Source organism: Lissotriton vulgaris, chromosome 1_1 (genome assembly GCF_964263255.1).
Source record: "Lissotriton vulgaris chromosome 1_1, aLisVul1.2, whole genome shotgun sequence".
In the NCBI taxonomy this organism is placed as follows: domain Eukaryota; kingdom Metazoa; phylum Chordata; class Amphibia; order Caudata; family Salamandridae; genus Lissotriton; species Lissotriton vulgaris.
Genome location: NC_141685.1, coordinates 329425424 through 329448088, shown reverse-complemented (window position 1 = coordinate 329448088; position 22665 = coordinate 329425424). Strand labels below are relative to the sequence as shown.

Below are 22665 nucleotides of genomic sequence, written 5' to 3'. Positions count from 1 at the left end.
CACAATATTGGATAGACATTTTTGCTTCAGTTAGCGGAATACTCGAGTCGCTGTTGGAGCCATCACTGATCCTGGGAATCCTAGGATACACGAAAGACATCCCGCCTGATATTAGGCGCTTACTTGCAATTTTGCTACTGTTAGCGAAGAGACGTGTGGCCATGACCTGGGGGAGGGCAGAGGTCCCGAAGGTCCAGTCTTGGATTACAGTTGTTACACACTGCCAGGAACAACTCAATACGTTCTGGGAGCTGATGTCAATTGCCTCTCGGCCCCGGGACATTTGGGCTCCCTTTCAGAATTGGATTTGCATACAAGACCCATTAGATGTGAATACAATTGAGCCTTAGGGTTACAGTAAGTTCTACTGCATGTTTTTACAGTTGACCGGTATGGCCCGATGAGCCCTGCAGCCACGATGGTGGGCCCTTCTGGGTAATAACAAGCCTTGTTGAATATGCTGCTGCCCCCCCCCCCCCCCCTAATGTCTACATTGACATACATTTTGCAGTTGGCACTGTACTTTGCTTGTTGATCCATGGGCTTTCAGCTGCCGTACTGGTTTCCCCCCTATGTTGGGGCTGTTGCTTGTTTTCTCCCCCTGGATGTTGTCCCTTTCCTTCCCTTCTCTCTATTTTTTCTTTTCCTTAAGTATTTTTGGATGTACAAGATTATACATTGTCCGTTATGATTCAATATGTATGTACTCATATGCCCTGTATGATTTACATCTAGGGCTAATAAAATGTTCAATAATAAAATACAAAAAATAAAATGTAAACCAGGCAACAAATATGGTATGAGTGATCCTAAAAAGAACGTTTTTCAGTGTGTCAAATAAATACATACATTTATGTCACTGAATTGGGTGTCATTTATTGAGAGTGATAATAAAACATTCAAGAATACCTCTATACCCTGGAAACATTGCCACAAGTTAGCCAAAGTGTGCCAGTTTGTCATGTTCTCTATTTATGTAGCCTATGTTGTTATTAAGCTCGAACAACATTATTTTGTATTAACCATATATAGGTGAGGTTTCTGTGGTGTGCCGGTCCTGTTCTGAATTACTTTAATGTACTCTAAAACTCGATGTCTAAGGAAATTGATTCATGGTGAAGTAAAGCGAATGGTCATAGAGAACACATTTGGTCAAGTAGGGAAGATGGGATTTGAGTCCAGAAGTGCATATTGTGCAGTTAAGAAACCTTAGTGTTACTTCATTCTCTCATCTATTTAATGCTAAAGGCCAGTGCTCTGAGTGTAGTTCTTCAAATAGTGTTGTGCAGTTAGGGTTAGTGTATGGGGGTTAAACAAATACACCTATTCCACCCTAACTCAAACTGAGACTATACACATAGGGCCCGATTCACAGAACTAACTTAAGACAAAATCCTAAACTTACTACTTTTGGTATTCACGAAGTTAGGATTTTGTCTTAAGACAGACTTAAGACAGACTTAAGTAAGGATTCTGTCTTAAGTCTGTCTTAAGTCTGTCTTAAGACAAAATCCTAACTTCTGTGAATACCAAAAGTAGTAAGTTTAGGATTTTGTCTTAAGTTAGTTCTGTGAATCAGCCCCATTGATATGCATGCGAGTAGTAATATGGTGTTCTCTATCTCTTTGGAATGTTTGAACAGACATTAAAGAGCAAACACTACGACAGAGCATAGGTGGCTGCATTCATGCTGCTCTTCGCAAGTGTCTCATTGATTGGCTGTAACCAAAGGATCAAACTCTATGGTGGCTTTGATACCTCTTCTTTTCTTGCTTATCATTTAAATGCAGTCATTGAAGTGTTGAGCCTCCCCTAAAACCATACTTCTTTCGCAATCCAGGAAAGCTAGCAGTTACATTACATAATATAGCATCTTCTCCTTTACTTTACTTTGCTGGCAGGAGATGATGAACATCTCAATGATAATAATTGAATAATGAACCAAACAAAAAGTTCAGAGAGCCCCCACAAAGTTTGCACCCCAGGTTTCAGCTCTTCAAGGAGTCTTAGGAGATGTAAGGCATGGCTTCAAAGAGGCATTCTCCCTGCCATTGTTACTCTTCAGTTTCCACTACAGAATATTGGGGGGATATTACTCAAATGTCTCTCCCACTCTGAAATCTGGCAGAGGGGCTATAGTCTCTCCACCTCCATGGTTCGTACACCCAAACCCTACCTAAAGTTGAGTGTCATCAGTATACAGGTGGCCAGGTATGTCTGTATCCTTCAGTGGTACTTTGAGTGCAACTACAATGTGATGGCATGCTACAAACTCTGCTTCCTTGATTGATATCACGCTCTGTATTACAGAAGAGATTGAACACTCAACCTTCAAGTCCAGTTTAAAACGTAGAGCACAGAGTGCTTCATTGACCACAGTGGTGGCTTAGTTAGTTAGATATGTTAGGCTAGAAATGTGCAGTCTTCTATTTTGCACAAACACCACAACCAGCACCCCAGCTACATAGTGTTATCAAGGCCTACAAAGTCATTTTGTAGTATGTAAAGTAGTTATCATGTAGTGCATGCCTTTGTGAAAAGGTTGCAAACATCCAAAGAGGCACTAAAATGGGAATATTCAGGGGATATTCATCTACAATCAGTACAAATAGAAGGGACTCTGCCCTGGTGTACTTTTAGCAATAGGAGCTGGACGTTTCAGGGCCAAAGGCATGTCAAACATATGTAAAAGAATATTCCTCTAGTATTACTTCCCATACTCATAAATGCTTTTGTGAATTGGCCCCATCCACTTTCCAGACCCCTAAATTGGGGACCTTCTTTAAGCATCGCAAACGCACAGAAACTTGAAAAGAATCAGGCTAGTGTTTTTGACAGCCTTCCTGGTGAGGCTGTCACAACTTCCTTATGCACAGAACTCATGTCTGAAGATCATGTGAGATTTTTAGAGTCCCTGTTAGTGCACTTTCTCCAGCTTCAGGTGAATCCCATTCTTGGAGCGGAGGATGAGCTGAGGGACTTTGATGGGAGGTCTACTTTCATCTGGAGAAAGTTTGAAGCGGAGCAGGGTCAGCGCGATGGCCACTTTCATCTCGTTCATGGCGAAGTTTTGTCCGATGCAGTTCCTAGAGAAAATTCAGAAGGTGCCATTTGTTCAATACAGAGATAGACAATCACAGCGATGAAATGATAAGTTTAAGGACATATTTTACACTGCATGAAAAGCGCTGGAAGAAGCAAACTGGATATGTTCCATAGTTAAGTTTTACGCGATTGTAAAAATAATGACAGACATGTATTTTTCTATTGATATTAAAGCTTGCTCTTATTGCAAAAGGGAAAAATCTGAATACATTTGCTGAAAATCAAGTTACATTAACAAGAAAGATAGTGTAAAAGAATTTTCTTCAAAGTTTTTTCAAAAAAGGCTAATACTGTAATAAACTAGGAGATTTCCATTCCACGATTCATTAGGGTGTTGAAGAAACTGTGAAGTATTCAAAACTGTGCAAACATTACAGAGTTGTACTCACGGGAGTAAACCTCTGCATATTACAATTTAGCAGCCTTTATTTCCAGTAGAATAAGCGAAGTACCCCAAGTCGGGTTTTCACTTCTTTTACAGAAAATAAATCTGTTTTCTTGCAAGGAGTTCTCCAGAAGTTTAATTGGACAAAACGATCAAAATTTGCAAGGCAAAATTAATTTGCTTTACTCTTTTCGGCCGCCTTAAAAAAATTAGCCCATGTTGTAGAACCAGGTTTATGTTTAAAAAAACAACTTCATATGTGTAATGATATCATTAGGAAATAGGTGTCTTATATTTTTCTGGCTGGTCTTGGCAGCACAGCTGTATAAGAAGACCTTTTGTTTCCAATATTAATATAGTGGTCTTTGGGTGAGCTCCTTTCATTCACTACTTTTCTTGATCAGCTCAGTCCAGAGGTGTATTTCTTTCACACCTATTGCTATTGGCTGTTCAGTGTATCCTTCCAGCTCTAGTGAAGTACACGCTTTGTAACGCATCAGGAACCAAATACATCTCCATGCCTCTTCCTTTGTTGGCTCCTCGTTACTAATGCTTACACAAACACATCTTTCGTTACATGCACTAGCATAGAAATCCCAGCCCATTGGCTTTGCCAGTGCTTTTTTAATTGTAGTTTCCCAATTCGTTGCCTTCATATTGTGTAAATATTTTGTGCCACATGAACTGGGACAAAATCTATTTGCTCCAAGTATTTTGCACCACTGAAGTATTTACACAACATGGGCCTTCCAAAAAACATGTTTTGTATATTTCAAGTCGGTGAAAGACTCTGAACTGCAACCGTTTTGTTTCACCTACATCCGTTTTGTTTCGCCTGCATCCATTTTGTTTTGTCGCATCTCATTCACAAAGAACTTCTTCAGAGCTTCTGAAATCCTATTCTATTCCCAGAACTGGATTATATATTTGTGTATGCTGGCCTGGTTAGGATCAAACCATGTGCTTTAGGTTATAGCAATCCCTTTAAATTTGAGATCAGCAGCCGAGGCCATGTGCTTATCTCGCATTGTTAATCTATAATCAAGCTGCCCATGTTATCAGTTGCAGTTTAAAAGGTCCATGTTCAAACCTACAGGACAGAGAAGGTTGCGCATGTTGTAGCCACATTATATATACTGAACAAGGACAACCCTACACGACCATGAGACAAGAGGTCAAAGTGTATTATCCAAAAACAATGTCACATAGGACTCATTTGGATAGGGAAACCTCGTCTTTACGTTTGAGGAGTACCAAACAAATTGGTAATGAAAATGTATTCCAACTGAATTGTACTAGAAAAACAATCTGAGTTCTGTCACAGGTATATTGAATTAGTTCATGTGCAGTACAATATAATACAGAGTGGGACGTGTGAATAACGGGCAGACGGCGCAGTGCTCACATAGTGATCATGTTTACAACATATAATATATATAAGACGTACAAATCCCAATGTATATATAAGACGTACAAATCCCAATGGTTGTATAAGTTGATGGAACAAAAGGTAAACGTAGTTCGAGTGGATCAACAGTACCTTTATCTGTTATTCATCAATGACAACCAATTGGGGGGATTGTCACCTTTTCAACCCCAAAATCTACATAGGGTCTCCTCAGGACATAGTAAAAAAAATACAAGAATAATACATCATCACCCTCTGCTAACACTGTTCACCCCTTCTTAAACTCCATTTGAAAAACTGCATATCAGTGGTTGGACACCAGATTAAAATAGCAGATACAACCCAACCAGTATTAGACCTGCTGCCCAGTCAATTACTTACCTTGAATGAGAGGGCAAAAATATGAGGAGGTGTGATGATTATCCATAGAGATAATTGTTTTAACAATTTGACGCTTTCCAATGCAAATCCATTGAAGTGAAAATCATAGATAAGAAACTAGCTATATTTCATTTGCAGCACAAAAAGGGCCCATAAGGAAAGCTGCTGGGGAAAATTGCTGGAGGCAATCGAATCAAAGAACGTACATCAGTTCTGGAAGCTGATTCAATCAGCAACAGAACCTTCAGTTGCCTTAACCCCTTGCATGCTGATGACGGAGCGGTTCCGTCATCAGCTACGGGTGAGCTGTGCTGATGACGGAACCGTTCCGTCATGACTCCGCCCGCGCAAGGCGGAGTCAGCATGGGCGGGGAATTCCCGCCGCACGCAAGGGGTTAATGAACTGTGTGGTGGTAGAGGAAGCATGGGAGGAATATCTGCTGAAACTGTATACCCCAGGGAGAGAAATTGAAGAGGAGGATTCACGGGACTAGAGTGGCCTAGTAGAATTTCTAAAACCAGACTTCTCAGTAGTAAACATGATTAACACGATAAAGATCTTGAAGTTAACAAGAGCAGCAGGTCCGGATAATTTACCAGCACTGATAATAAAATCAAAGTTGTCCTGGTGGGCAGAATTCTTCTCGCTTATGTTTTTAGTAATCTTAGAATCTGGGACGATCCCAAAAAATTGGAAGGTAGCCATGATAAGGCCGATACACAAGAAAGGAGATGTCTGTGCCCCAAAGAATTATAGATTAATCAACTTACTAGATATTAAATGTAAATGTAAATGTAAATTGATACTTGTATAGCGCACTACTCACCCGCAAGGGTCTCAAGGCGCTTGTACGAATACCGCTGTCGAACCCATTCTGGCTTTCCCTGTGAGGCGTCCACTCCTGGGCACCACCAAGGTGGAGGCCAGGCATCCTTAGCATTGTGGGGGCCATTGTGGAGATTAAGCAAGCTATTGCCCAGAGTTGCAGAGTGGGACTCCATGATTGGAATAGGCACCGAGGCGAGAATTATCAGGTCCGTGGATTTTTTGAGCCCAAGACCCGCCGAGGCAGAGAATTGAACCCTGGTCCCAGGCTAGACCTCTGCATGAGGGTCTGTCGCTCCAATCATTGAGCCACAATTCTCCACATAGATATTGGTGAAAAGATCTAATTCTTGACCTAAATATGAACTCATGGCAGAAAATAATCAACTTTGGTGACGTGTCTATATCCCACATTTCCCTCTTGGAGCTGAACAATGACCTTGAGTAACTCTGTTTGCTCCATCTGTGACCTTTGACTGTAAAGAATAGGTTCTTCAGACCTCCTCTCTGATACAGGTTAATTGATAAGACTACTTCCTTGTTAATTTCTCCCCTCCTCCAAAACCAAGGTCATTGGTCAACTAGAAAAACACAAGATATGGGCCAGGGAGTATAAATACATCAAAACGTCAAAGAAACATTTCATTTAACTGACCAGTCATGACCAAGCAGCTAGAAATGAAGTAGCTCAGTAATTAGTACCATGAGGTCATTTTGGGAGTATTGATGATCTTGACTTGCAGAAGGTATAACATTAAACTTCAAGAATAAGAAGCCACGTTATTTGGAACTTCAAGTAGTGCTTCTAAAGGCCACCTGAAGAAGTGAAACTGACCACAAACCATCTAATATCTACCAATATTAAAAACAATATTGAGAACACAGTGCGTTTTGACAGAGAAAGACTGGGAAGTAGTAAGTCAACTAGGAAACAAAACACTTCGGGCAGCTAATTATAAACGAATGTCCATTCTCTCCCGCTGGATGGCGTATTATACCCCGGAGGCCTTGCATAGAATATTCCCTGAATATGAAAATAAATGCTTTAGATGCAAAACCAATGGTCAGGGTGGCTGGCATCATATTTTTTTCTCCTGTCCTAAGCTAGAATCTTTTTGGAAGGGGATTTTCACTGACATGGAATTGGCAATTGGGAAAACACTGCTACCTGAAGCAGAAGTGGCCCTTTTTGGCATTTGTAAAGACAGGAATAGGTTTAATAACTCTGAAGAAGCATTTATTTTTATTTCTACTATTGTAGCAAGGTCTATGATTTTACAAAATTGGAAATCCGAGGTAATCCCATGTCAAATAAAATGGGTCAATAAAATGAAAAGAACATGCAATTTTGAGAGAGCTTATGCAGGCAGGGTGGATGCGATCAAAAGATTTGATAGGAATTGGAAATATTTAGAGACGTTGGAATCTATAAAAGAAAATTGAAGGTTTACTAATGCTCTATTCTTGCTGCTACTGCACTTCATGCACTTTACCCTGTTACTTTGCACTTTACTGCAGCAGCACTTTAATAATTGAATAATACCTCTGCTGCTTTAATTGGTGGGTGCGATCAAAAGATTTGAAAGGAATTGGAAATATTTAGAGAAGCTGGAATCTATAAAAGGAAATTGATAGTTTACTATTGCACTATTCTTGCTGCTACTGCACTTTTTGCACTTTATCCTGTCATTTTGTACTTTACTGCAGCAGCACTTTAATAATTGAATAATAACTTAAATTTGCTGCTTTAATTGGTGGGTTTTGTATTTTATTATACCAGCATTTTAAGAACCTTATAATATTACCGATGTATATTTTTGCACTGTCACTTCAGAATCATATCATTATTATATGGATGTTTTTGTATTTTAAACTAATAGGGCTTTAGGAACTATAATAGAAATTTGAATGTTCTATCTAGCCTTCCTTGTATTTTGCTAATTTTGCACGTTCTTGCACTTGCACTTTAATATTGCTATGGCATTTATATAGTTTCAAATTGCAGCTCATTACACTTTGTTTTTGATAAATTATATAGCAATTTCGTTATTTCTTATCAACTTTTCATTAGTGGTTGTTATATTGTTTAACCATCTATGTTTCCGCTCCGGCACCTTAAAGAAGAGTAACGATACCTTCATTGAGCTAATTTGCTTTGTCTGCATACAATATAACAGGAATCTTGACGTATTGGATTGATCACTTTCCTGACACCATTTTGCTCTAGCACTTAAAGATTGGTTTATCGAAGTATTCGTTATTATTAATGAATATGCTTGGTTTGTCTCTGGTATACTGTATGGAAATTTTATCTAAAGTCGAAGAATCAAATGTACCAATGTTTTCTTACTGTCTTGTTTGATAAAAAATTAAAAAAAAGAGAGAACATCAAGACATTGTCTTACTTCTTTGATGACTAAGTATGACAGGTCGAACTCGATTTCTCACCCCCAACAACATACCTAATTCAAAACTTTCTTTGTTGCAAATCTTTACACATAAGGACATAATTTAAAGAGAGCTCTCAAATCAATCTGATACAAACCTGCCTCACATTTCACCAATTTTATTCTGGGTACTGTTAAAGACATCTAAACCACCATAACACCCTACCTGACCAAACTGATTGGCACCTCTCTTTGACAAGAAGATTTCATGGTTTGTCTGAAAATTAGGGCAGATTACCCCTTTGTAGAAAAGGGTAGTTCAGAGCCAGACACCCTACACCACTTTGCTTCCCTTCCTACCTAAAGCCTTGGAAAACTGTGTTGCATTGCAGATAAAACAACTCATTGCTGAGAATAAACAAGTTGATGACTTTCATTTGGGATTTAGATCACGTTGGAGCAAAGAGGCAGCTGCATTACAAACAGCAATATTTCACCCATTCTGGAAGCCGGAGAATGTTGCCTTCTTGATATATTTGGCCCCTTTACTATATGTGACATGGTTAGTGTGAAAAAATCAGGACCATTTTGCAGTGTTCACCCATTTTTTTGCCCCCATTTTTACCACTAGACATTGGTTTTCGGATGCTGACTGTGCCCTCGTCTCTGCTAACGAGACCCAGGGCCTTAGCTCTGTGTTAAAAGAATATGGTTCTTGGGTATAATTGCATTGGCCATGACAGACCCCTGTAAGTCCCCAGTAGATAGTAGGGCTAGGGGTTTCAAACTACCTATAAGTCCCTAACATATAATAGGGCATGGAAGTTTAGAGGCCCAGCAGATTTCCTGCACTTGCATGTGTGTGCTGCTGTCAGCCCACTGTCACGTCCAAAGGCAGCCCTGCCTTGTCGGGTAGTTTAGTCATGGTTAGTTGGTCTAAATACAATTAGCACTGACAGACCCTATATCTCCCTAGTACATAATAGGTCCAGCGGTTCAAACTATAAGTCCCAAGTATCTGATAAGGCCCAGCAGATTTCCTACATTTGCATGCGTGCACTGTTGTATGCCTGCAGTCATTCTAAAGGTAGCCTTGCTTTGCAGACTGTCTAAAAGTAAATTGTATGCACATTTGACTTGGAGTTATAGGCACTTTAAAAGTGATAATCTACCTTATATTTACATATTAGGCATTCCAAGTTCTCCCCTAGGTGGCCGAGGGGTAGGAGGTCATGTAAATATAAGCAGGCACCTTATAAAAGATGTTTTATATGCACTGGTGAGGGAAAAACTGCCCATTTCATTTTTCCCCATTGTAAGTACTCGGCTTCAGAGGCTAACATTGCAATGTTTATGTCATTCAAGGACTTAAAAGATTAGTATTGATGAATTCAACAACTCACCACTGTTGAAGTTGTCATAACTAGTACAGAAAATAAGTTATAAGACGTTCTTTTCTGTGAGCCAAAATCCATCCTTCTACAAGTTTTCCCTAACTGGTCAGCTCTAACAGGCTTAGTCAAGCTGCTTTGATTAGGTGATATGTGGCCTGGTCTGGCCGGAGCAGAGGTCCTCTGATGGTGGGAGTTCTGCAGTGGCTTAGACCAGGCCAGGCACGGAGATGGGTAATAAAACATGGGCTTCAAAGAAAGAAGGACAGTAAAGAAAGGCCACACCTACTTACCCCCACATCCTGTGCCCCAGCCAGATGGCAGGCTTGGGACAGGAATTTGAAGAGGTCTGGAGGAGGGGAGCTAATTAAAATAAGCCACGCTGTGGGTGGGTTTAGCCAGCTCACTCCTCTGGATTTTGGAATTGCAGCGCTTTGTGGTACAAGATGATAGCACACTTTGGAGGAAGTTGCCATGCTTTTGGGTGGCACCGAGCATCTTATTGGACCCCCATGCTTGTCGGCCCAGAACACTGAATAAATATGTGAGAGCTGCATACCCTCCCAGACCTCATGCCTGAAACTACAAGGAGAAGAAGGACTGACCTGCTGAAATCTGGATCTGCCGACAAAGGATTGCACTCTGAGTGACTGTGACTGCGCCATCTGGTACTACAGTCCTAAGGACTTCATCTTCATTCAGGATTAAGGAGTGGACTCCCTGCAAGCTACAGTTTAAGAGAGCCCACATGTACCACCTCCACCAAGAGTACCCCGTCTGGAGTGAGTCCAGTAGTCTTTTAAGGATTTGGGCAGATGCATTGTGGGGATTGTAGTCCAGACATTCCAGAGACCATCTAGGAGATTCCAGACCTTTGGATTGGTGTTTTGAACACTTTGAACCTACAAGGAGGCCTTTTGGAAGGACTTCCAGGACTTTGGAGAAGGTTTGAGAACTTTTGTGAAAAAGCTCGATAATGTGACTGCCCTGAAGTCGAGAGTCAAGCCGGCCACCCTCAACCGCAACCCGGATTTCAGGTTCCTTCCGCTGAAAGCTCCGAAGCTCTAGACTTCCATGATTTGACCGGGGCCTCGCAGAAACTCAAGCCAGAGAACCTGCACCAAATCCACCCTGACGAAGTGCCTTGCCACACGTGGGAAGAAAAAAGAGGTCCAGAAACATTTCTAAGTGACCAAGGCACCCACTGAGCATATCCGACTAGGGCTCCATCGCGGCCGCCCTCAAACTTTGACATTGTCCCGGTCAAGTCGACCAGAAGTCCCAAAGTGGCACTATAGGCTTTTAGGTCTTTTTATTATTATTAATTGAAAAGGTGTGAGATACAATATCCGCCCACCTACATCCACTGGCCGGTGGTGTTACACTTAACTGTAAGGCATATATGCATCATAGGAAGGAAGAACAAGAGTTCTAGGTATAGAAAAAGGGACAATACCATTTAGGACACTTACCAACAGAGATGAGTGAAGTAGCTGGCACACAGGCAACAGTTAAGTGGAAGGGTCGGTTGTTGAGGTTAATCGGAGAATTTGCAAATAGTGCGGACAGGACAAATCGAGGTATTCCTCCGGGAGGTATTGAATGCATGGTTGCCACATTTTGTCAAATAGGGGCAGGTTATGTGTGACGACTCTCCATTTCCAATAGCTCCCAAACTTTGTGTAGTCAATCTAGGTGTGTTAGTATGATCTGCGTACCCCATTTAGAGAGAATAATCTGTTTAGCAACTCCCAGTATCAGGGCAATCGCTAAGCCTCTAAACAATTTCAGTGCATATGGTATTGGATTGGGAAGACCCAGAAGTATATAGCTTGGAAATCTAGGGATATCATTATTGAATATAGTATTCACTACCTCCAGTACCCCTCCCCAGAAGGATTCCACTGCCATAAAAGGTGTGTAAGGGGGCCAGCCAGCTTGGCGCCAACAATGTCCATCATTGCTCAAATCCCACACTGCGATCCTTGCTGGGGTAAAATACCAGTAGTGGGCAATATTCAGTGATGTTGAAAGCCGAGTCTCAAGCACAGTGCAAAATGTCATTCCACTCCTTATCAATGAAAGTCCGCCCACACTCCCCCTCTTATCTGGCTCGCATAGCAAATTTCAAAGGAGTTTGAGGAGTCAGAAGACAATTGTATGTGTGGGATAGGATCTTCTTGTCGGAAGATCGAGTGAGAAGCCACTTCTCAATTGGTGGGAGCACCCGGATATCATTGGACAAAGCCAAGGCTGCATCACCCAATGACAGATTGCCATGTATTGCCAGAGCGCCGTATCGGGGAGACCAAAAGCTGATTGAAGCGTGGGGAAGTCCATAAGGCCATCTATATCGAAAAGATCTCCTACTTGCATGCAGTTAGTCTCCTGCCAGGCTGAGAATGCAGGCCTCTTTATAGTTGGAGGGAAATCTGGATTGCCTTTTATTGGTGTTTGTGGGGACAGGGGAGTAGACAGGCATGTTTCAATTGTACTCTATCCCAAGTCCCAACAGCAGCTCGCACCACAGGGGAGATACAGACTTGTGCTGGCCTATGAATCTTTGGAAACCAGGGCACAATTTTATGTTCTCTGCCTCCCATTCGGATGCCCGTAATTTGGGGGTTGCCACCGATTCATTCTAAAAAGGGCTCCATATACAGAGCGAAGAGCAGGGGCGATAGGGAACAGCCCTGCCTAGTCCCATGGGTAATGACACTCCCTGCTTTGGGGATCGAAGCCAGCCTTCACTCTCACTTGGGGTAAGGTTTCCGTATTATGTATTATTATTAGTACAGATAGCCCTTACAGAACCTCTACCATCTTGCTGCCGTCCCTATACCTAATATTCTTCTCTTTGGTTTTCTTCTCACATAATCAGTACCCGGCTGGGTGTCCTTGTGAGTATCTCGTTTTCCTTTTCCTCCTTCACCCACTGTTGGCATGTACACCTCACGCGGCTGAGCATTCTACCCGTCAGGTACTTTTTGATTTTATGACCTTTTATCCAATTGGTCGCATTTGTGCCGGTACATGGGCCATATGCTTATTTATTTTATTTGTTTCCTAGATGTCCCTAAATTCATAGGTCTTGATGAGACCCTAGATCATGTATAGGGTCAAAACGTCGTCGACAACAAAAGAAAGCGAACCATTAACATTGCGTATTATTGTATATAGCTGCGGTATATTATGTATTGAGTTGCTAAATGGTCAACTTTTGTGAATACCTTGGAAAATACTTACACAATTATGTCTCCAAAATTTTAAGTTGCTGTTTCTCACTGGGGATACTACGCACATTTTTCTTTTTCATTGTATATAGTATTTTGTTTGTAAAATATAAAATATGGTTGTATCAAACTAAAACCATATGTGTATGTGGTGCTTTGGCCCTCTGACATCCTTTTAACACTTCCATTGCGATCGTACACCTTATTATCTATATTGATTCTATTATTCCACAGGAACCACTGTTTCTGACAATAATTTACCCACCCAGGTTCCTTTGGAGAGTTGGGTTCCCTTATTCTTTTTTGCGACTCAAACAGAACATAGCCACAGAAATTATGGACATGCAGCATGATGTGGAGGATATGGGCCCGAGGATGAACTCTTTAGAACAAGGACAGGACGCTCGCTAGGAATAGTTGAACATCCATCTTCGTGAACTACTGGACCTATGGGGTCATAATCTGGAGCTACGCTATCAACTTGAAGACCTTGAAAAAAGGTCCCATGCACTCGAATGTTCGCTTTAAGGGCATACCACTGCAGGCAGTTTCAGGTAACCTCAAGGATTTTGTTGTCTGTCTCTTCAGTCATGTGGGTCAGGGACCAGGAGATTGTTCTTGATCGCACCCACCAATCTGGTGACCCAACCACTGCATCGGGTTAACCTCAGGACATACTCACTTGCCTGCACTACTACCGCCAGAAGGAGGCCATTATGACTGTGGCATGTATCAAGATGGTCATTGCCTTTGAGGGCCATAGGTTGTGGCTATATCAAGACTGCTCTGCGCTTACTCTACATCAGAAGAAGGCCCTTTGACTGCTGCCGGACTTTCTTCTTCAGAACAACTTCAGATGTAAATGGGATCACCCTTCTACATTCAATTTGTTTGGCAGGACGAGGTTCATATGGTTCGCAATCTCGAAGATGCCCAGTCCCTTCCAGAAATGCCTACTTTCCAACCTGGTTCGCGGGCTACTTTGATGTCCCGGGCCTAGCAGCTGCTGCCTCTGATTCCTGGTGTACCATCCAGGAAGAAACCTTTGAATACGCCCTCCGAAGTTGATAGTCGCAGGGAACATGTCCGGTTACTCAAGCCGCTACAAAAGTTGGACAACATCGCAGGAGCGGATGGTGATCACCAACTTTTCTTTTGCCCTTGTTTAACTCCCACGTTCATAGAATACCCCTAAACATGTGGGGGAGTGGTCCTACCATAACAGTCCTACAGGTGGGCCACTGCATGCCATGTCCGCTGCCTCCGGTCCAGTCACACCGCCTCTGCTGGACTCTGGGATTCGTCAGTTGCCCAGTGGCTTCCAATCACCCTAAACTGTGAGGGTAGATGCCATATGAAGCAGGGGCACCAAATGCAACGCTGGAGCTCCCACTCACTGCAGATTCCATCCTTCTTTAAAAGTGGCCGTTGGAGCTCCGAGAGATGCAGATGACTCAGCCACCATCTTGGACGCGCCCCCGTGCTCTAGGCTTTTAAGCAGTAGAAAGTGTAAATTCTTGGGGCGTGGCTTGGATGGCGAGGAGGAAGCGCACCTACGTCCAGAGCTCCCGGCCCCCAAGTCGAACTACCGGCGAGCATAGTGGCGTAGAAGCCCGGAGCAAGGAAGGTCACACAGGAGAAGGTGTGCGAAGGTGGAGGGCACACGCAGCAGCAGCCAGTCACACCCAAGAAGAAACAGGAAAGGAGATACGAGCAAAGAAATAGACGAGCAAAGGAATCGGGGGAGATTCCAAGATGGCGGCAACAAGTAAGGCATAACCGAGGGACCAGCAATCAACCAGGGGAAAGCACCGCTAGCGCGACCCACCGGAACCCTGCTGTAAGAAGAAGTAGAGAGGAGCGTGGCGAGACAAGCGGTGAAAGCGACAAGACGCACTCGGCAGCGGTGACCGAAACCGAAACGAAACCGAAAGCAAGTAGGCTGTGCGCCATTGTGAGGCGACCATTTTACCAAGCCAGGAACACGGGCAAGCAGATACTAACGCTTGGCGGAGCAGCCAAGCAGCAAGCGGGACAGTCAGAGGAAGCTGCCAGCGGCAAAGCGTGCCACCGAGGCAACACAAATAAGGCGAACCAAGAGTAAGCGACGTGAAGGGGGGAGCACTTTGGAGCGACAAGAGGCAGATCGGTGCGGTGGCGGCGGCCATCTTTAGGTGGGAACACGAACCTGCGAGCCGGGCCGAACAAAGCCTACACCTTTTGCTAAGAGGGGGCACAGAGCGGCAACCAGAGTAAACACGCCACTAGCAGCAACGGAGAGCCTCAACACGAGCTAACCTGGGAGGCAAGGTCAAGGGGAATCCCTCGCGGACCAGAAAAAAAGCGGCGACCATATTGGGAAGGGCCCGAGAGCAACTAGGCACTCAGTACAAGGTGGCCATCTTGGGGTGAGTGCGAGCAAAGCGGAAAACGCTCCCAACGGCGAGTACACGGTAAGAGGCCCTAATGCACAGCGTAACCCCTGGGGCGAACCAAGCTTCCCTCGGGACAAACAGCACCACACCCAGGCGTGAACAGAGAAGCACGAATCACGAAGCACAAATCACCGAGTAAAATAGCGCAGAAGAAAGTGAAACCAACAAAGGCACCAAGCGCAACAGGGACAAGTCCACCAACCCTGCACATAAGCAGGTACGCAGTGCACAAAGCAACACAAGAAGCGCAACCGGACCCCTGCAGCTAAGTGAAAGAAGCACGCAGCTCAAGGCAAGCAGCCATAACAAAGGAGTACCAATAAGCCACTAAGCCAAGGGGAGGCACTCCAAGGAACTGGCGGAGACGAAGACCAGAACCAGAACAGTCAGGGGGCCAAGTCGATTTCGGGAAGGAGATCCACTGGCACAGAACAGCACGACCACAAAGGCGGCCAGAATCCCGAAGGAAAACCCCGACAGACAGCAAAAAGCAGGCAGGCACCCAACGCACCAGATCACAAGAGGTTTTGAAACAATGGCGGGTAAGGACGATAAAAAGATCGCCAATGATCCGAAAAAGAGCAGGAACGAATACCCAGAATCCCCAGGCAAGCTCAAGAATGGCCAAAGTAGTGAGGCAACTACGCTAGACACACTCCTAAAGAAAATTACCGAGGGTAATGACCTGGCAAAAGCTACAAAAAAGACAGTCGACAACATCCAGATGGAACTAATAGCCATAAGAGCAGCGCAAAGCAGGGCGGACGGCAGAATAGATGCAGCAGAGAAAAGAGTCGGTGACCTTGAAGACCTCACAAGAGTGACTCACAAGGACCTGGGCATTGTAATAAGGAAAACAAACACCCTGGAGAGAATCCAGGTAGAGCACGATGATAAGAGCAGAAAAGGGAACATAAGGCTACTGGGAGTGCCAGAAGGAGAAGAGGATTCCCCAGGATCATGCGCAGCCATGCTGGAAAACCTACTACCTAAACTCACGGGTCTGAAATTCGACAGGCCCTTCGAAATAGAGAAAGCGTACAGGAACCCAGCAAGGAAGCCCCAAAACAGCAACAGCCCAAGGCCAATCATTTGCAAACCACTGTGTGGCAACCAAACAGATGCAATCTTTGCAATCGCCAGAAAGGGCCAACCGCTGACCATTAACGGCCAAAAGATAACAATCACGCAAGATTACTCTAAACTCACAGTAGAAACCAGGAAAGGGTTCCTAGCCCTACGGGAAAAAATGTGAAGAAACAATATCACCTTCATCTTCGCTGGGCCGTCCAGGATGAAAATAACTGACAGGAACAGCACCCTCTTATTCGACGACCCCAACGAACTAAAGAGATACCTAAGAGGGCCAGAACCAGAGAACATGGAGGCACAGAGCCCGGGAGCAAAGAGAAGGGCCTCGTCAGATGCTGCAGAAGGCGGAGAGGATTAAAGCCTACCTAAATCGACACTGGAACACTTCTGCCCAAGGCCGGCGAGCACTGTTTTTAGCATTGATGACACACCTACCTCAACTCGGAAGAGAGAAGATAAAGAACACTTATTACAATCCCAGAGCAGCGCTAGCACAACTGCAGCACGCAACCTCTGTCTACCTCAATCTTTTCCAGACAAACACAAGCGTGATGACCCGACCAGACCTATCCCAAGCGATTGGAGGAGAGGAAGAAGGACACAACAAGCTACCTCACAAACACATGCAGCGGCACGGAAGGCGCAGCAGTGCAACCATATCCTTTTTTCAAGACACTATCGAGCTAAGGCGGGAAATTCTATGCAAAGACACAGTGTGACAAGGGCTTTCTTATTCCTTTCAGCATAGATACAGATTTGGGGGGAGGGAGAGAGGGAGGACTCTTGCTGTCACACGCTCACAGTTCAAAAAGCGGGGGGAGGGAAGGGGGGGGGACGGAAGGGAGGGGGGAAGAATGGGAGATCGTGAGCGAACACCACAGTACAGAAGCATGCACTACTTTTTCTTTGTCTTTACTATATCTAAATCCCTACTCTTACTAAGCCAAAGCCCAGGGGGGGCATCTCTGAGCGAGAAGCGCAGACCAATGGTGCCCACAGCAAGTAACCTAAATGACCCACAGACAGGCGGCGACACCAAGAAACCACCATGAGCACATCAACACAAGCCAGGCCAGCCACAAACCTCAAGTTAGTGTCCCTAAATGTCAAGGGCCTCAACCACCCAGTCAAACGCAAGAAGACGCGCGAATATCTGGCAAAACTGAAAGGGGACGTCTATGTATTACAAGAAACCAAGCTCTCACAAGAAGAGGCCTCAGACCTGAAAGCGAGGTGGATAGGGGGAGTATTCTGCTCACCAGCCAAGCACAAGAAGCGTGGAGTAGTCACAATAGTAAGCAGGAAGGCCAACCTGACCCTAGAAAAAACACACACAGATGAAGAAGGCAGACTACTACTTACGAGTCTGAAAAGGGGGGACGAAACAATACACGTAGCCAACATATACGGACCAAATTCGGATGACAAAGAATTCTGGGAAGGAGTTACCACAAGACTATCAGGAATTCCCCAAGAAGACCTTCTCCTCATGGCAGGAGACATGAATCAAGTCTTAGACCAAGCAACAGACAGACACCCACACAGAGCAAGCCACAACACCCACAATCCCAACATCCTGAAAGACGTTTGCACCAAGCTTCAACTCACAGACCCAGGCTGCAGCACCCTGATGCACGCGAATATACTTTCTACTCACATCCACACAACTCCTACAGCAGGATAGACTACATCCTAATGTCCAACACGCACTCACACCTGATTGACCACACAGAAATAGCGCCGATAACCATCTCGGACCACGCGCACATCACAATCTCAATGAGCGGGAAACACAACGACAAACCAACTAGCAGATGGAGACTGAACAGCGATATCCTACAAGACCCAAGCAACATAAAGGAAATCGAAGAGGCCATAAAAGACTATTTGGACCTCAATGACAACGGCGAAGTGGAGAAAAGCACCATCTGGGATGCCCTAAAGGCAACAATCAGGGGAAGCTGATAAACATCAAGGCCAGAATGAACAGAGGCAGGAACAAGAAGATAAAGGAACTAGAAGAACAAATAGGCCTCTTGGAGAAAGGCCATTGTGCAAACATCACAGACAAAAATACACTAACAACTTTAACAAAGAAAAAATACGAGCTTAACAAGATCCTGAGTGAAAGAGCAGGCACATGGATAAATAAATTAAAAGCCATAAATCTATGCTCAGCCAACAAGGCAGGGAAACAACTGGCATCGTACCTGAAAGCGAAGCAGAGGCAGCACTCAATCGCAGCTATAACTGACAAAACAAACAAATCACAAACGACGAACAAAGGGATCCTAGAAGTCTTCAGACTTTTCTACCAGGAATTATACAGTGCAGACACAAACCTGGACGTCGACGGAGGGGAGAACCGGCTCAGTAGAGTCAATCTGCCAGCACTGACAACTGAACAAAGTGAGGTACTCGAGGAGGACATAACTGATGCGGAAATCGAGGCAGCAGTCAACCAACTGAAACCGAACAAGGCACCGGGGCCAGATGGGTACACTGCAACCTTCTACAAAAAATTCCTCGAACAACTGAGATCAACCATGGCAGAGACATACACGCACTGTATCCGCAGAGGTAGAATGATGGACTCAATGGCAGAAGCCAACATTATCATGATCCCCAAAGAAGGGAAAGACCTGCAATTCCCACAAAACTACAGACCCATATCACTCATCAATGTGGACTGCAAAATCTACGCAAAAATACTGGCAAACAGACTAAACAGAGTCCTGCCACTACTCATCCACAACTCGCAAGCAGGCTACATCAAGAACAAAGTATCCCAAGACAACACACGACTGCTCTGTCACCTCATCAATCAAACAACACACAGTGAAGAACAGGCCGTGATGATAGCACTGGACGCCGAGAAAGCTTTTGACAGAGTTTCCTGGCCTTTCCTAGACTCATGCATGGGGAAATTCGGTCTGGGGACTAAATACAGAACAATGGTAATGGCCCTGTACAACAAACCAAGGGCCAGAGTGGTGGTGAATGGAGGCACATCAGAATCCCTAACGCTAGAAAGGGGCACAAGGCAAGGCTGCCCCCTATCACCGGGACTATTCCTGCTAGCACTCAAACCTTTACTAGCCATGATAAGAGACAACAACGAAATAACCAGCGTCAAAATCAAAAACAAAACGGTGAAACTGGCAGCATACGCAGATGACGTTCTCATTACAACCACAACACCGACCACATCAATCACAGCCCTAATGGAGACCATAGAGAATACGCAGCGGCCTCAGGGTACAAGCTCAATAAGGACAAATCTGAGTGCAAGCCGATGAACATACACACTACAAGAGCAGTACTGGGATAATCAGGCCTTGCCTGGCAAACAAAACCCCTCAATTACCGAGGCCTACTGTTTGGAAGAGACCTAAAAACAACCCTATAACACAATGAAAAAGCCACCCTGAAAAAGATAAAGGAGAGACTAGACCTCTGGTCTCCCAAATACATCAGCTGGTGGGGAAGGGTTGAAACAATTAAAATGATGGTGACACCAGCCGTCAACTTCACAATCAGCATGCTGCCCCTATCAATGACAGAGAACTTTCATAAGAAGCTTGACAAACTAATAAACAGATTTCTATGGAGAGACAAGAGACCAAGAATCAGTCTGCAGAAGCTGAGACTAACGAAAAACCTGGGCGGGCTGAACATAATGAACTTCAAACACTTCCAAACAGCCTGCCTAGCCAAGCAAGGAATATTCTGGGTCACAAACACACAAGACTACGAACCGGAGTGGCTGGAAGTGGAAAGGAACATCCTGGGGGGACTAAACCCAATAGCATTGCTCACAGCGAACAAGCACCCCCACAGGCTAAACCCCATCATCAAACACACCAAAGAAGCCCTAATGAAGGTGGGCAAACTTATGGAACAGAGGATCAGGGGAACCAACTGAGAATCAATCTGGTATAACTCAAGGATACTATACCAGGGCAAGACATTAGACAACGAAACATGTATGAAGAGTGGAGTCACCACGCCAAACCAACTGGAAACGAAAAACTCCCCTATCACCTTCCAGAATCTGAAACAAATCCACAACCTCCCAGACATAGAACTATACACATTCCTAAAACTAAAAACGGCCACAACAAAGGCGAACCTAAGCAAAACACCACCAACCATCATCAAATACATGGACAACCTCAACGCCACAGGCCACCACACAGCAAAAATCTACAGACTACTGTGCCCCCAAACATCCATGCTGAACAAGAAAGTGATGAGCACATGGGAAGCACTGACAACAAGACAACTCAGTGACGAGGAAAAAAGCAAATTGTGGAAGTCAGCCACAACTAACAAAGTCACGCCGCAACTGGCGCAAACAAAATTCTGGCTCCTGCCTAGAGCCTACTGGACACCGGCGAGACTACACAGGCATAAGGGACACTGGAACATGTTGGAACTGCGACAAAGAGAATGGAAGCCTGGAACACCTCATTTTCGAGTGTCACAAAGTCAGGAACTTCTGGAAGAATGTGAACAATTTCATCAACGCCGTCACAGGCAAAGACATACCAATTAGCTTTGTTGGTCTCGCCACAGGGTTCATGACGGACTGCCTAGAAAACAAGGAGGAAAGGGAACTAGTGGACATCCTACTGACAGCGGCAGTGAAAATCATACTAACAAACTGGAAGAACACGGCCAAAGCCACTTTCAAAAACTGGATAAACTGGGTCACCTTCCTCAGAGGCGCAGATAACATCACTGGCAAATTCTCGAAGGAGCACACCGCCAAAAACGACATGTGGGAAGCTCTCGACGCACACTTGGAAACACGCCAGACCTAAAACCCGTAACCCCCCCCCTATCTCCCTCTCCACTTTCTTTCTCTCTCCAGGGGGGGTAATATTGCAGACTGAAGGTCAAGCCAAGCCTGTACCCTAACTATGTATACAGCGTACAACCAACCAACCCCCGAATGTATACCCCCCTCTGGATTGCTCTGTAGTGTTTGTATCTTCTGATGTGCAATTTTATATTTTAATAAAACTTTTGAAATAAAAAAAAGAAAGTGTAAATTCTTTATAAATCCATATCTCCGGTTCCCTACATTTGATTTTTGTAGTTTTGGCGTCTATTTGTTCATAAAAATGTAACCCATGTTTATAAATTTGTGTAGGATTTTATTGTGCTTGATGTATTACTTCTTCAATGTACTGGTGCTTTTAAATGCTTTACAGTCCTGTCTCGAAAGTTAGTTCTGACTGCTTGCTACCAAGGGTTGAGCAAGAGACTAATTTATTAAGACCTTTTCTGGACTTTACACTGTGTTAGTGGCCATATTGCAAGTGGTAGGTGCATACTTACTCCTACTAATAACCCACTTTCCAACAGTTAGCCACACTTCTCTCCTAGAACTCTTGGAAGAACACACTAGATTAATAGTCCTATCTGGAGACTGGACACTCAACAAATAAAAGTGCCAAGCTGTCAGTGCAACTCAGCCCCTGTCCCGTGGTTCAGTCCTATTGCTTGCACTTTTTTATCTTTGAGTGTTTCAGGGTAGTGGTCAAGTGTTAGATCCAAACACCTCTTTCAGTCATTATGGTGATGAGACACAGCTACACCTGAGAGTCTCACCAGCTAAAACATGACCCATCATGCAGAGACATGTTGACCTACAGTCATACTGAACTATTAGCTTTATCACAGTGTAACCTTCTCTTGAAACTTTAAATATGTTTAAAGGCAAGCCATCCATTTGTTAGTTGGTCAAATCCATAGGCATTTCTTGGTCAAAAGTATGATTCTTCATACTTTCCTAAATGCAAGAGGAGCAGAACACCAAATTAGCCTATGCAATGGAGTAAAATTCCTTATCCTACCTAAAGATGTCAAATCAGTGGTTCTATCACTGATGTTACTGAAATTTGATTATGTTACGTCCTTACTAATTTGTATCCTCAGAATCCTGAGGGTAAATATCCATGCCGCTACTAGGTTTTTTTGGAGAACCAAGAAATCTGAAGACACCACCCTAGTT

The 22665-nt window shown here is 44.1% G+C and overlaps 1 protein-coding gene across 1 annotated transcript in view; it reads right to left on the bottom strand.

Moving 5' to 3' along the window:
- Window positions 1–850: 850 nt before the first annotated feature.
- LOC147747130 (cytochrome P450 4B1-like) overlaps window positions 851–22665 on the bottom strand; it is a 156693-nt gene continuing 134878 nt past the window's right edge. Inside the window, exon 12 of the mRNA XM_086952388.1 lies at window positions 851–3086. Within this exon, the coding sequence (XP_086808514.1) occupies window positions 2918–3086 (169 nt within the window). The 3' untranslated portion in view covers window positions 851–2917. The remainder of the gene's footprint in view (window positions 3087–22665) is intronic.